At 39.0% G+C, this 14525-nt stretch overlaps 1 protein-coding gene across 1 annotated transcript in view; it reads left to right on the forward strand.

Moving 5' to 3' along the window:
* Positions 1-14525, forward strand: part of LRP2 (LDL receptor related protein 2) — a 207185-nt gene that overhangs the window by 68013 nt on the left and 124647 nt on the right. Inside the window, exons 11-17 of the mRNA XM_075070134.1 lie at positions 397-566; positions 3075-3298; positions 4391-4597; positions 6375-6577; positions 7295-7435; positions 8624-8827; positions 10780-10972. Of these exons, the coding sequence (XP_074926235.1) occupies positions 397-566; positions 3075-3298; positions 4391-4597; positions 6375-6577; positions 7295-7435; positions 8624-8827; positions 10780-10972 (1342 nt within the window). The remainder of the gene's footprint in view (positions 1-396; positions 567-3074; positions 3299-4390; positions 4598-6374; positions 6578-7294; positions 7436-8623; positions 8828-10779; positions 10973-14525) is intronic.

Raw genomic sequence — 14525 nt, forward strand, 5'->3', positions numbered from 1 at the left:
AGCGGCCGGGTCGGCAGGGGCATATATACGGTGCCGCAAAGGCGCCACGCCAGGGGGCGCCTGCCGACCCGCCGGGTGTTGCTAGGGGAAAATTCTTCCGACGAACGTGCACGTGGCGCGCGCACACCTACTTGGAATGAATATGAGCAACACATCTCGAAGAACAACAGTTACAAAGGTGAGTAACCGTCTTTTTTCACAGGTGGCTGCAGTGTGTGCAATCCACAATAACAAAATCACATTTGCATCCACCAGCAGGTTTTCTATGCTCAATATTGATAAGTGTCAGTTTATACCTGTGTATTCTATTTGTAGTTTGCAAACCTATTAAAGCCTGTTTGCAAAATAACTGATCTATATGTTGTGCTGGTAGTCACACCTTACCCTCACTTTCAGCTGGTGTTGCATCAATTATTTTCTCCAATGGTCGTGATTTGCTGATTGGAGATGTCCATGGAAGGAGTTTTCGTACTTTGGTGCAATCCCAGAATCGTGGTGTTGCGGTCGGAGTGGACTTTCATTTTTACCTACGTAGAATCTTTTGGACAGACACAGTGCAAGATAAGGTAGGTAGAAATTTCAAGAAAAATATGATTTTTTGGAAGTAAAAAGACCCAGGAGCAGAATGTGTTGATAGCTTTTCATTTTTGTGAGCAGATGCAGGCTATATCTTTGTTTTCTAACAAAAAAGGCCCTTGAGAAGTTTTACATTAATCACCACATATTCCAAGCTATACTCTTACATGTGATATGTTGAACAAAGCATGCTATTATATGGTGCTATCTTGAGCAACTTTTAATTTCATTAGAAATTGAGTCCAAAAGCCTAATTAAGAGAAATAGTAGACATTCTTTCAAAACTGGACAAATTTTTCGTAGTAATTTTTTGAAACCTGATCATTTAAAATGTAAAACTGCTGTGTTTTCCAAGATGATAAAAATCAGGTTTCTGCCATATACTCCAAATGGAATTGTAATTGAGCTTTGAGTAACAAATATTGACAATATTTTGTGTAATGAGCCAATATTTTGTTACACTACTTTTTTTGAAAAGAGGAAATATGTTCAGTTTCAATCAGAGTAAAACAGTAATTTTCAGATGTCGGTTTGGGGTATATGTTAAAGCAAGTAGGCTCATATTTTTCCCACTGTCTCTTTTCTCCTCCCCCAAACTCATCAAAAAGAATAAAAGTTTCAGTTCAGTTGCATAAATCCAAAACTTTTATAAGAACTTTGTAGGGCAAGTAAACCAACCCTGGAAATAAGCTGATAACTCTGTGTCTGGAAGAATCTGTATATTTCTGAGTATAGTAACATGTCACTAATGTTAGATGTCATATTACCTACACACCCCATTCCTCCAAGCTCTAGACTACCAAAAAAAGAGCCTAATTTCAATAATAAAAGTTTTTATAAGACACTTATTGCCCTTGCTGGATGGGGAGTAGGGATGGAAAGATCTTCCGGGTTCACCTATGACCTCACTCCCTGCTGACCCCAATGTGTGGAGGATTAGCATAGAGAAAGGTTCCTCTCAGTGAGCTGGTGTTTACCACATGTAAATTTACCACATGTGTAAATTTTCCAGGCCTTCCACAGCAGAGCCACACTGCCAAGGGCCCTGCATGGCCATGGAGAAAGGGCAGGATTTTCCCCATAGTTGCACAATTCTTGCAGAATTCTTGCATTTTCCCCACAGAATATTTCCATTTATTATGCTTAAGCCAGTTGCAGCAGCATAGCGTAAGGTTGAGGCCAGAGTTTTACCTGTAAACTGTTTTTGCCTGCAATTATACTGTTGTTTTTCCTTTTACTGTAAAAGGTACCAACACTTCAGTGAATGGACGTTTCCATCAAAAGCTTTTTGTGCAGAGACTGTCTATTTATCTATGTTTGTGTAACACATAACACAACAGAGCTCCAATCCTGTTTGCAACTTCTAGGAGTAACAACAACAATAATAAATAAGGCATTCTCATACATGTGAAATGCATTGTAATTAATATTTATTATAACAGAAATTACATAAATCTTAGAAGAACAAAGACTGTTAAACACTCTGTTAACAATTAAGCTAAGATACAGACTAATCAAGAACATTATGAGTTATGCACCTGTGACGTTCCTCATCTTACCTAGTTTGCATTTGGCCTAAAATCCACAAGATCCTCTGTCACTGGGTTTAGAACAATGGAGTAGGTGCTTAAACAGTTCACATGTTCAACAGTTTGTGGACCCAACAGAGTGGATTTAAAATTGTGACCTTTATAGTTCAAAGCTTTCTGGATTGCATTAATTTGTGGTGCATCTTAACATTGTTTTAATGTAGGCCGCCTGCCTCAGAAAAATACTTTTTTTGGTATGAATTTGATTAGTAGTAAAAAGACTAAAAGACTCACTCATTGTTTGCTTCATCGGACTGTAGCTGTGAGCTCACATGTAAATTAAAACGGCATGTCTCCTTGAGCCTTCTACTCTAAGAGCCAGGGGCTAAAGTAAGGGGCAGCAAAGGGAGTGCAGCTCACCTTCTGCTAAAATAGGAGACCTTTCTATCCTCTTCTTCACTTGGGTGAACAAGGCTTCCCTGCAGCTCTCCTTGATTGCTTGCTGGTGCAATAAGAGATCCTTCTCCTGGTTGTTTACTTAACCTCTGATTAGAGCTTTGCTAAAAGACTCTCTGTTGGTTAAACTGTTGAAAACTCATGCTTTCGCTGAGGTCCAGAAAAGCCAGGCATTTGTTGTTTTTCACTCCAGGACTTTTGCCATTTTTACTGTGGTGGAAGACATTTTTAGTCCGGTAAGTTGTCCAGTCTGCAGGAATAACACATGGAGCAAACTCTGTTTCTGCATTTGGATCCAAAATTTCACAAAAATCCTCCTTATTTCTTTTTGCAAAAGCCTGGGGAGCAGCTTTAAAGGATTTACATCGGTGTAGCTATGGGCAGAATTTGGCCCCATATCTGTAGGGCCATGTGATTACCTCAGTCATGACAACTACTGCGTGAGTAATTAAGATGACTAATGGAACATCATGGTAGTTAATAGTTTGTTAATAATATGTATTTTATTTTCAGGTGTTTTCTGTTGGTATTGATGGTTCCGATATCCACGAAGTTTTAAATGTTTCAGTTGACACACCTGAAAATCTCGCAGTAGACTGGGTTAACAATAAACTGTATGTAGTTGAGACCAGTGTGAACAGAATAGATATGGTAAACTTGGATGGAACTAACCGTGTAACTCTTATTGCTGAAAATCTGGGAAATCCTAGAGGAATAGCACTCGACCCAACTGTTGGGTAAGTGATACAGGTGAGGTAATGAGAAAAGATGGTTGAAATCCCTGTATTCATATATAAAGGAACAGTAACTACGAAATAGTCAATAATTGTCTTTTGAAATAAAACTTAAAAGGGAGGCCATGACAATTTGTGTTCTACTAGCTGATATCTCGTTTCACAAGAATTATGGGTATTACACCCAGCACTCCAACTAAATTCCAGTTTAAACATCATGCACAGTTAGAAAAGTTACTTAACACTCTCTCTTTCACATCCCTTGTAGGATGGCTCCTACATTTGCCCCTTAGAGGTGTCTGCATTTCATTGTGGGTGAACGTATTTCTGCACATGATGTATTGTACAGTGTCATGTTATTTGTGAGGAATTAATTGATAAATAATATTACCTATTGAATGGTAATTTACACAGATACAGACTAAGACCCCAGCTATACCATGCTATAGAACTGTCTGTTACGGCAGCACCATGGAGTGCTTTTACCGTCATTGTTTGGAGCCTGAGTATTATGGCAAGATTTTGGCCTTCAATGTGCACGTGCAGCTACCATGGAAACCAGTGAGAATTGTGATGTGCATCCAGGGGGTAGAATTTTTCCTTAAATGTTTTTGTTGTGGCTGCTAGCCTCTTGCAGCTTGGGATGCAGTAGTGGGTGGACACTGCTTTTGTTTGTCCCTGTCCCATATACGTTAGCAGTATTAAGAGGCAAGAAAAATTTTGATCGTCTTCTGGGAAAGAGAGATGAGTTTTATGCATTTTATAATGATGCACTTCAAGGCCCACCTGGTTGATCCTGGCTTTTTCCTGGTGGTCTGTTTGGTTCCTCTGTCCATTGCTGGGCACATTAGAAGTTCCAAACCTTTGGGTGAAATCACAGTTCTTGCTGAACTCTATCTGTAGAGAGAACTGTAGTCCAGATCCTCAATTGGTGTTAACTGGCATATTTCCATTGTGCACCAATTGATACCATAGCTCCAGCTCTAAAAATGTGCTGTTTTAAATGATGAAACAATTTGAAAATTCCACATAAAATGTAGCTTTTATATAAAATCTCAAGGAAATGTGGGACCTTAATTGTTTTTTCTTTTATAGTTATTTATTTTTCTCAGACTGGGATAATCTTTCTGGAGATCCTAAAGTGGAAAGGGCCTTCATGGATGGCACAAACCGACAAGATTTGATAAAAACAAAATTAGGTTGGCCTGCTGGAATAACTCTGGATATTATATCAAAGAGACTTTACTGGGTGGACAGCCGCTTTGATTACATTGAGACTGTAACTTATGATGGGCTTCAAAGGTAGAAGAGAATTTTGTTTCTTATATTTTACGGGCCAGTTGTACTATATCTGGTTCAAGATCTGTCTATCCAAATGAGATTCACAACATCTAAACTACAACACAACTTGAATGTGATATAGGACACCTTAATTTGTGAGAAGTGTCACTCGTTAAATGTTAAATTCCTCCACTGTACCTCATGTTTTATGCCTATGTCCTATTTTCCTCTTGATTATATTTTTGCACTTCCTTCTTCATTCACACTGTTTTTTATTGCCCACTCCCATGATACATGTCTTTTGATGGCATGCGTTTTTATTTCTTTGAACACTTTACATTTTCTTTCTCTGTCTTTTCCTTGTGCTAGTTTGTTACATTCATTGTAAACTCGAGCTTCCTAAACCCCACACACCACAATGGAAATAAAATGTTCTGATTTCTTCTCTTTTTGATTGCACTTCAAACCTAATCACAAATCTGTACTAACAGCTATTAAAAAGCCATCATTTACCACCATTTACCACACAGTGATGTCTGAGACACTGCAGTCACTCCTGATATAAATGGGGAGTAACCACAGTATCTCAGCTACCACAGAAGTAACTGTTGACTTTTAACGGTGACCGCTGAATTTATTGTCTATTATTTATTATTTAGAAGCTCCCTCACCTCTACATTGCTAATTATGGCCTCTGTTTCTCAGACATGAAACAAAAATTGTTCCCTTTCTAGTTCCTTTTAACATCTTGTCCAAGAAAACAGTTGTCTGTCAAGTCAACAATTTTATTACTCAGTTTATTGCTTCATTTGCAAGAGAGTGTTTCTTCACATAAAAGCAATGCTGGTATCTTTGTTTTTCTCAGTATATCTGCTCTTTTCAAGGCCATTTTAATGGTTTAGTAAGGCAGGAATGCAAGTAGTTAGAACAATTTGTATTTTTCTAAGATAAAAACTTATCACTTGTTGCAACATTGAGTATCTTACATCAATGTACAAATTATGCATTTTTGAAGTGAGTCAATGGTATAGTTTGAAAGTAATCTTAAAATAGAGTTTAATGTCCTCCTGAGTAACACAACGGAAAACCACAGCACACGTCTCCTCACAACTGGAGGCCCCTGGAGGTATAAAATTTGAACTGCATAAAGGAAAAGAACCTTCAGTCATAAATCCAGGTTAATGTTAATATATTTAATAGTAAAGTGTTGTTTAATGAATTAAACACTTTTGCATTATCCCTATAATTGATCTAGCATACATTATTGCAGCGTTTGTGTGGAATGCACATATTTTATGATGGTTTTGGGTCTTTTCATGTGTCCACATTTAACTAGTGCAGGCCTCTCTGATTTGGCCTTCTGTAGCCTTCTCCAAATTTTCTTCTTGACTTGTTATTTTATTCAGTATGTCCTGGCATTTTATCTTTTCACCATCCCAGGCCTCTTCTGTCTCCTTCCCAAGTGTCCCATGCTTGTTTGATCTCTGCTCTGTGGAGACTGGCTGTTTTCTGCTTCTCTCATCCCGTTAGTAATTTTGAGATGCTTTCTGCATTATTCACTCTCTGCCTACTCTGATTTCCTCTGAGACACTACTCTGCATATATTGTATCAGCTTCACTTCTTTGACCACTGTTTGTCTCTCTCATGTAGTATTGGAAGCTTATTTGTATATAAAAGCAGAAGCTAATTAATGATTGAGTAAAGTTCTATTTTTTGTTGTTGTTTTTGATTAAAATGAATTGGAATTATCTTTCTGACAATATTCTACATGTCACCTTAAACATGTCTTTGTAACAGGAGGACAATAGCTCATGGAGGGTCACTGGTTCCTCATCCCTATGGAATAAGCCTTTTTGAACATAATGTTTATTTTACTGATTGGACAAGGATGGCAGTGATAAAGGCTAATAAGTTTGCTGACTCTAACCCTCAAGTTATCTACCAGTCTTCACTGAGGCCATATGGAGTGACAGTTTACCATGCTCTCAGGCAGCCATATGGTAAGCCAACTGATTGTCAAGAGAAGTGTTGGAATTGTCCTCCCGCTTGATCCAATTGCCATTAAAGTCAATGGAAGTATATATCCATTGACTTTAATGGCAGTTGGATTAGGCCCTTGGTGACAAATGAATATTGTATGTGAGACATAACTATGTACTGAGTGTAGGGCTGTATCTGGACTACCACTTATGTCCGTATAAGTTACGTCACTCAGGGGTGTGAATAAGCCACCCTCAAGTGATGTAAATTACACCGATCTAAGCGCCAGTGTGGACAGCGCTATGTCAGAATCAGAGCTTCTATGCTCTCCTTGTGGGTGGATTAATTAAGTTGATATGAGAGCTCTCTTCTGTCAGCTTAGGGTGGCTAGACTAGAGAGCTTACGGCGGTAAGGCTGCGCCTCTGCAAGCTCTCTAGTGTAGCCATAGACTGAATACAGAAAGTTATAGACCAAAGTGTTTACTTTTTGGAAGGTGCTGAGCAATCTGAATGCCAGTTAACTTTAGTGATAGTTGATGATCGGTACCTCCTGGGAATTACTCAGCATCTTACAGGGCCTTCTGTGTCATATTTTCCTATTGGAGTTTTGCCCTCATTAGGCAATACCTCCAAATGATTTGCCGTAAATACTGAAAAAATGTCTGAAAATATAGAAGTTGATGATGTATGGAAAGTTTATAGCATGAAGATTTAATCCCATCCGCATTATTTTCCAGTAAGAAATCCTTGTGGAAGTAATAATGGGGGTTGCGAACAAATCTGTATTCTCAGTCACAAAACAGATAACGATGGGCTGGGCTACCGCTGCAAATGCACCCTGGGCTTTGATCTACACATGGATGGGCGACATTGCATTGGTAAGAAAGTGTATTAGTGGTTGTTGCAAGTAGCACTGCTGTGGATGAAATTATGTCTGTAAATGGCCAGTGCACTAATGACTTCAAAACATGTGAATTCCATAGCTGTGTACTGGCTACAAAAAAATAATAGTTGAGAGAGAGACAATAACTGAGAAGAAGAAAGTAGATAAAAAAGAATGGAGCCCCAGGAACTGAACCCTTTGGGAGTTTATAGGGGAGGGGACTGGGCAGACAGGAGGGGTCCCCATAGAAAAATAGTAAGAGAGCATTGAGGGGACTCTAGTCCAGTTTTGTCTAGAAAATTGTGTAAACAGGTATTCAGAATCAGAGGGTAGCCATGTTAGTCTGGATCTGTAAAAAGCAACAAAGAGTCCTGTGGCACCTTATAGACTAACAAACGTATTGGAACATGAACTTTCGTGGGTGAATACTCACTTCGTCAGATGCATGAAAAGGTATTCAGAGTATCCTTTCCCTGTTTTTCATTACCAATGTGGGGTTAGATATACAAAGTTGTTCAGCACTTTTTCCCATGACCTTTGTTGACAGCTGTAAAATTTAAATGTAACAACTTCCACTGTTGCTCCTGTCTTTTCATGGTGACTTAGGAGCATGGTGGCTTAGGACTTGTGTTGCTGCAAGTGTCAGAAAAGAGCTGATGTGGTCAGCTCAGATATAGGCTGGTGGCAGGGGTGGCCCCATACAGCCTATCAATTCTCTTTGCACAAATGGTCACCATGGAAATGAATGAGAGAGCCACGATGCCAGCTTTTCTTGGGGTAAAGTTTTCTGTAAAGAGATGTAGAATCCTTAGCAACTATGCAAGTGGAAGAAATAGAAGACTCTGCTGCATCACCATATGTTTCAGAGATTCTATTTTTCTTCTTTCTTCCATTTTACTTTTTCAGCCTCTATTTGCTTAAATTCCATTTCTGCTCTTTCCTTTTCCCTCTTCTTGAAACTCTAATTTTTTTTCTCATTCTCTTCTTCTCTCTCGTCTTCTATCCATCTCTCTCTTCCCCCCCAATCCTTCTGTTTTATGTGTTTAAATTTTATTGCCAGAACAAACATTGCAAAATAAAACTAAAAAAGTTCCTTACCTTACATTTAATTAATTTTGAATCATATGAGCCTGAGGAAGCCCTTTAAGTCAGTGAAATCTATATGTGTTCTTTTCTTTTATAGCTGTGCAGCAGTTTTTGCTCTTTTCATCACAGTTGGCAGTGCGTGGGATCCCATTCAATCTCTCCACCCAGGAAGATGTGATTATCCCAGTGACTGGGAGCCCTTCATACTTTGTTGGAATTGACTTCTGTGCCCAGGATGACACCATTTTTTTTTCAGATACAATTAGAGATATAATTTATAAACAAAAAACGAATGGGTCAGGTGAGATGCAAACTGTTGGTTTGGTTTCTTTATGTATCTTCATATGAAAAAGCTGGGTATTTGCCTTGGCAGGAAATTTTGTAACCTCCTGCAAATTTTAGCCATTTCGCAAATGTACTCAAGCCCCAGTTTTACATTCTTTGTACACCCACACTGCAGTGGGTATGGAATCAGGCCATCCAAAACTGACGTTTTGCAGTAGCAAAAAACCAGTCTATATATGCCCTCCTGGTGTAAATGATACATCTTTGTGCCATGGCTGCCTGCTGTGTATCCAAACTGGATTCACCACTGGCCATACGCAGGTGACATCTCCACTGCTGCTTTTCCTGTAGAAAAAGGCAGCTTTAAATTACACAGGTGTCATCTCGAGTCCTCCATAGCCAAACCCAACCCTCTACATTAGGACTGTGCTGGCTGTCTGCAGGCCACTGTTGTTTGCACAGGATGTTATGATTAGCTTGTACCACTGCAGCCCAGCTCTGGAAGGACATCATACTGCTGGAGCCCTCAAGTAGGGTTTGCACTATCTTTTCCCAAGGCAGAGGGTGCAGTGATTCTGCTCCATTACATACTAGTATTTGTAGACGAAGATATGTAAATAATCTTTCATTTTTAGAAAATGCCAGCTAATTGAAACAATGACAGTAAAATATCAAAAATACAAAAAGGAGTATTCTAGAGAAATACAGATGAATATCAATCCCAGTTTCAGGCTGAGAAAGTACAATCACAAATATTTGTACTAATCTTATATGGGGCTACTGTAAATACCACTCTGAAAACATTCAAAAAGATAAGAAGGTGGCAAGGATCCTTCCAATTCCTTTAAAGGATCTGCAAGGACCGACTCTTGCATTTTGTGTTAATTTTCCCTGTTTAAGGGCACACTACTGCAGTCCACACTCAGGCAAAACTCCCACTCAAGTCATTGTTGGATTCTGTTTTCCTTCATGCCTTTCCATTATAGATGTATATGCTGGCTAGCATAATGGTGGCTCAGTCCCTGATTGGGAGCTCTAGAGGTGGTACTGAAATGCAAATATTGAATAATAATAATCTGAATGTGATTGTGTTATCCATAAACTGACACTCTGCTGGTCTTTGGCCAACTTGGCCACCTAGTCACTAAGAATTATTCCTGCTGTGTTCACTTAGGAGTGAAATATTTGTGCCCCCTCCTCCCACTCTCTCAACTAGTGCCAGTTCATCAATTCTGCTATATCTTTACATTGTGAAAATCGGGTGTTTCTTGTTTTTATCTCTTTCTGTGAGACAAGACTCTGGCCTGATTGTTTGAGCAGTATAGCAAGAGACCACACTAGTTGTGTGATGATTAGTAAGAATCTTATTTGTGGTATTATTAGGAGTGTTCCTAACTGAAGTACAGATTAAGGACCAGTTTCTGCCCTTCCATACACATGCACACCTCCCATTGATTTCAGCAAGGGCTACATGCACATATGGGAGGGGAGAACTTGGCCTTACTGGACTTGACTCACTCCTCTGTCAAACTGGTGAAAAATTCCCCGAGTGCTTATCACCCAGCTCCGTCAGGGTGCCTGAAGTTGGCCAATGGTGCCCAGAGTGGGTAGCTCTGGCTGGGGAGGGAGGAAGCATGGCTAGGGTGCCTAAAGGATGTGCTGATTCAGTGTGTCCCTTAATGACCTCCCTTTGTAGGACTCCTGTGAAACCCTGTTAACAAATTATAGCTGCGTTTTTCTGGCCAAACCTTAATTTTCCCTCTTCCAGGATGAATCTCCCTGAGTGTAGCAAACCCTCTCTGACACAGGGGGTGCAATCCAGCCTGCTATATCATTGGTTGGTAACTCATGGATAATCAAAATTATCCAAAAGCAGGATCACTCTGCTCTGTGAACAAAATTGTGCTTTCCTGTGATTTTATCACATCCAAAGTATTTAATTTATACTGTATCTATTGCAAATTCTAGGCAGAGAAATTCTGACAGCCAATAGGGTGGAAGGCATTGAAGATCTGGCCTTTGATTGGATCTCAAAGAACCTGTACTGGACAGATCCTCGATATAGGAGCATTAGTGTAATGAGGTTGACGGATAAATCTAGACGAACTATTGTCCAGAATTTAAATAACCCTCGATCAATAGTGGTTCATCCTGTTATTGGGTAAGTCTGATTTTGTTTTTATTTTAAAAACTGCAAACAATTGTAAGTTTTAGCAGCACCAGCACAGGTTAAATTTACTTTTCAGAATTTCTGGTTTTGGACTTCATCTACTTTCCAAAATATTATCTCTCCCACCAACTTCCTTCTTCTGCATTTTTCTTATCCTGGCCCAGATTACAGCATCCCAAGCAAAGTGCAAGATGATATTCATTGAGCATGAAAGGAATATTCAACAGAATTATCTTTAAAGGCACAGATTTTTTTATTTTGCTTTTGTTTGTTGATATAAAGCCAAGAGAAGCTTGTTAGTTTTATATCATTTGGATTAGAAAATTGCTCTCTGCCTCCACAGTCTAGAGATAAAGTTATATATGTATTATTTTTAACACAGGATAGTTCTGAGAAGTATAATTTGGATCCTTTTATGACCTTCCATTTCTATATTTGAATAATTCTATTTGAAACTTGTAAGATGCTGCTGTTTGTCTTTGACATACACTCTAAGCAATAAGATTCTGCTTTGTGTAATACAATGAAAAGAAGAGTCTGTGTTTCTTTTGATGGAAATGCCTAACCTTAATTGCAACTCTCCATGCAACTGCAGCTATGCTAAAGTGTCATTTTCACTGCATACTTTAGGTTCCTATCCCTGGTATAGAGTATCTTAATGAGTCTTTGCATATTTTCCTTAATTACATCTTCATTTTTAATAACTCATTCCCCTAGGGGGTTGAGTTATCCTAAAAGTGTAGTGATGAGCTGATAAGGAACATTCCTAATCTCTAACCATTGGAATGTGAAGCTTTGTTCACTGGTAGAGTTGTGTTAAGCAGCTAAGCTCAGCTCTATGACTGTAGGTGCATTGACAGGTCAGGACAAAACTATGGACATATTAATGGCTACCTGTAAATATTAAGAAAGGAATTTGTCATCGTTTGGGTTGATCTTTCTTTTTGAATTAAATCACACTATACATTAAAATCTTGACAAAGATGTGGCTACCTTATGCCTAAAGGAACAAAACATCTGAAAAGTAGAGGGTACTGGGCTTAAAATAGATATTTTGCTTCTAGTGTCACTAACTGTATAAGAGTGGACCAGGGAGGTGATATATGTACTATTGAAAACCAGTAACTACACAGATCTTTGAAGCTGCTGCTCTTACTCAGTATGTTTGATTCATTAACCTGTTAAATCTGCACCTAGAGGTCACTTGCTGTGCTTGGTTTTTGCTCATTTAATTAAACATTTAGCATTGCAAAACACTGCACCCAGTGGTTTCCCCAGGAATTGAAATTAGGAGGGATGTTCAAAATTACGGGGGTGTGTGTGTGTGTGTGTCAGGACCAATGAGATAAATAAAAAAAAAAGAATAAAGTAAATGTTTTGTTAGGATTATGCAAATTTAACATAAGAATAATGCAAGTTACATCAAAACACATAACAGATCTAGATTTCTAAAAAAAAAAAAAATTAAAAAAATATATTTAATTTAAATTGGCTTTTGAAAAGTAAGCCATCGTGGGATAAGAGGGCAGTCCTCTCATGGATCAGTAACTGGTTAAAAGATGGGAAACAAAGAGTAGGAATAAAATATCAGTTTTCAGAATGGAGAGAGAAGATAGAGAGATCACTGTATAACACAGGTGCTTTGTCGCCCCGAAGTTATCACGTAAAGCATTCTGAACTTCTGGTGCTTCCTGACCAAGAACAACTACCAGTGAAGTGGGTAGGGGAGGGAAATTAAATAACATTTGTTTGTGACGATATTAGTACTTTGCTCCAGAATGCTAATTTGTGACTAGGAAGAAACTTATATAATATGTTTCCCTAGTAGGCCTAAGATTTTTAAATGCATATTTGCCAAGGTTGTTATCTCACATTGTTGCTATCTTGAGAGGTCTCTATGTTGGGGATTTCTGTACTAAACATTTATTAATACATTAATATTTTTATAAGAATGTCATACCTGGTTAGCACAATTGGTCTATAGCCTATCCTGTTTACAAAGTGGAAGGCTAGTGCCTCAAGATGAAAAAACGTATATCCAAAGGACATCCTTTGCTTTCCAGCTCTCTGGCAAACAGGCTAGACACACAAGGATGGTATCTGCATCCCCCCATCCTTGGTAATAGCCAAATGACTGTTTCCAGGAATATCTAGTTCTTTTATAATCTTGTATACCGTTTTGGTTTCACACATCCACATGAAAGATTCTGGTTGAACTCTTATATGTGTGAACAAGTATTCCTTTGTTTTTTTAAAACTGTGCATATTAATTATTGTGACCTGTAATTCTTGTGTATGTGAAGATTAAATAAATTTACTACAGTACAAATTTGTAGACTTACATAATCATTAAATCATCCTTTTCTAAGTGAAACTCCAGTCTTTTCTTTCTCCTCTGTTCGAATTTCCTGCTTATTATAAAGTTACATCTCTGACTTTCCAATTCCAATTATATATTTTTGGATGGGTGCAGATCTGCACTCCATATTCAAGGTTGCACATACCATCGATATATATAGAGTCAATATTAATTTTCTGTTTATACTTATCCTTTCTATGATTACAATTGTTTCTTTGGTGACTGCTGCTGCACATTTAAGGTGGATGTTTTCAGAGAACACCACAATGACTCCAGAGATCTCTTTCATGAGATAGTTACAGCTAATTAGACCCCATCATTTGTATATATATTGAGATCTGCTTCCCATGTATTTATATTGCTTTAAATTGAATTTCAATTCCTTTTGTTGCAAACAGTAACACAGTTTTGTGACGATACCTTTGTAGTTTCGAGTCTGCCTGACTATTTAACTATATTGAATATCTGTATAATCGCAAAATTTTGCATCTACTGTTTAACTTTTCCAAATGAATATTTTAAGTACTGGTCCAGTATGAGCCTAAAAGATACATATTTACTTCTATTTGTGACAAAGTTTGGTATGGGGAAGGAGTGGCCAGTTTTCATCAGAGAAACAAAAAATGTTGACTGACTTTCCTATAGCCCTGTTACTGCTAAATAGAGCCCTCCAACAACTGTAATATGCTCATCTCCTTACTAGTGTATAGAGCAGGGTCAGCAACCTATGGCACACGTGCCAAAGGTGCACGCGAGCCTGATTTTTGATGGCAGCCAGTGGTGGGCTGCTTTGGGTTCGGCTGCTGCCCCATTGCCACTCAGGGTCCCAGCTGCCAGCCCGACCTCAGCACCTGCTGCTGGCCTGGGAGACCCCAAGGAACCCCAGGCTGGCAGCAGGCTGAGCAGGTCGGCACGCTGAGACCCCAGCTGAGCCACTCAACCCGCTGTCTGCCTGGGGTTCCATTCACTCAGCTGGCAGCTAGTGGGCTGAGTGGGACTAAATTCAATGAAATAGGAAAACAAGAGCAACTAATGACAAAGTGCAAGAACCTAGAGCAGTGGTCCCCAACCTTTTTCGTCTGGCGGGTGCCAGATGAAGGACCGTGTGGTGGATGAGCATCCGCCCGAAATGCGTGATGCCTTTCGAAATGTTGGCGGCAAGCAGTGTCATCCAGAGGCGTTGGC

Source organism: Chelonoidis abingdonii, chromosome 10 (genome assembly GCF_003597395.2).
Source record: "Chelonoidis abingdonii isolate Lonesome George chromosome 10, CheloAbing_2.0, whole genome shotgun sequence".
NCBI classification, from domain to species: Eukaryota; Metazoa; Chordata; order Testudines; family Testudinidae; genus Chelonoidis; species Chelonoidis abingdonii.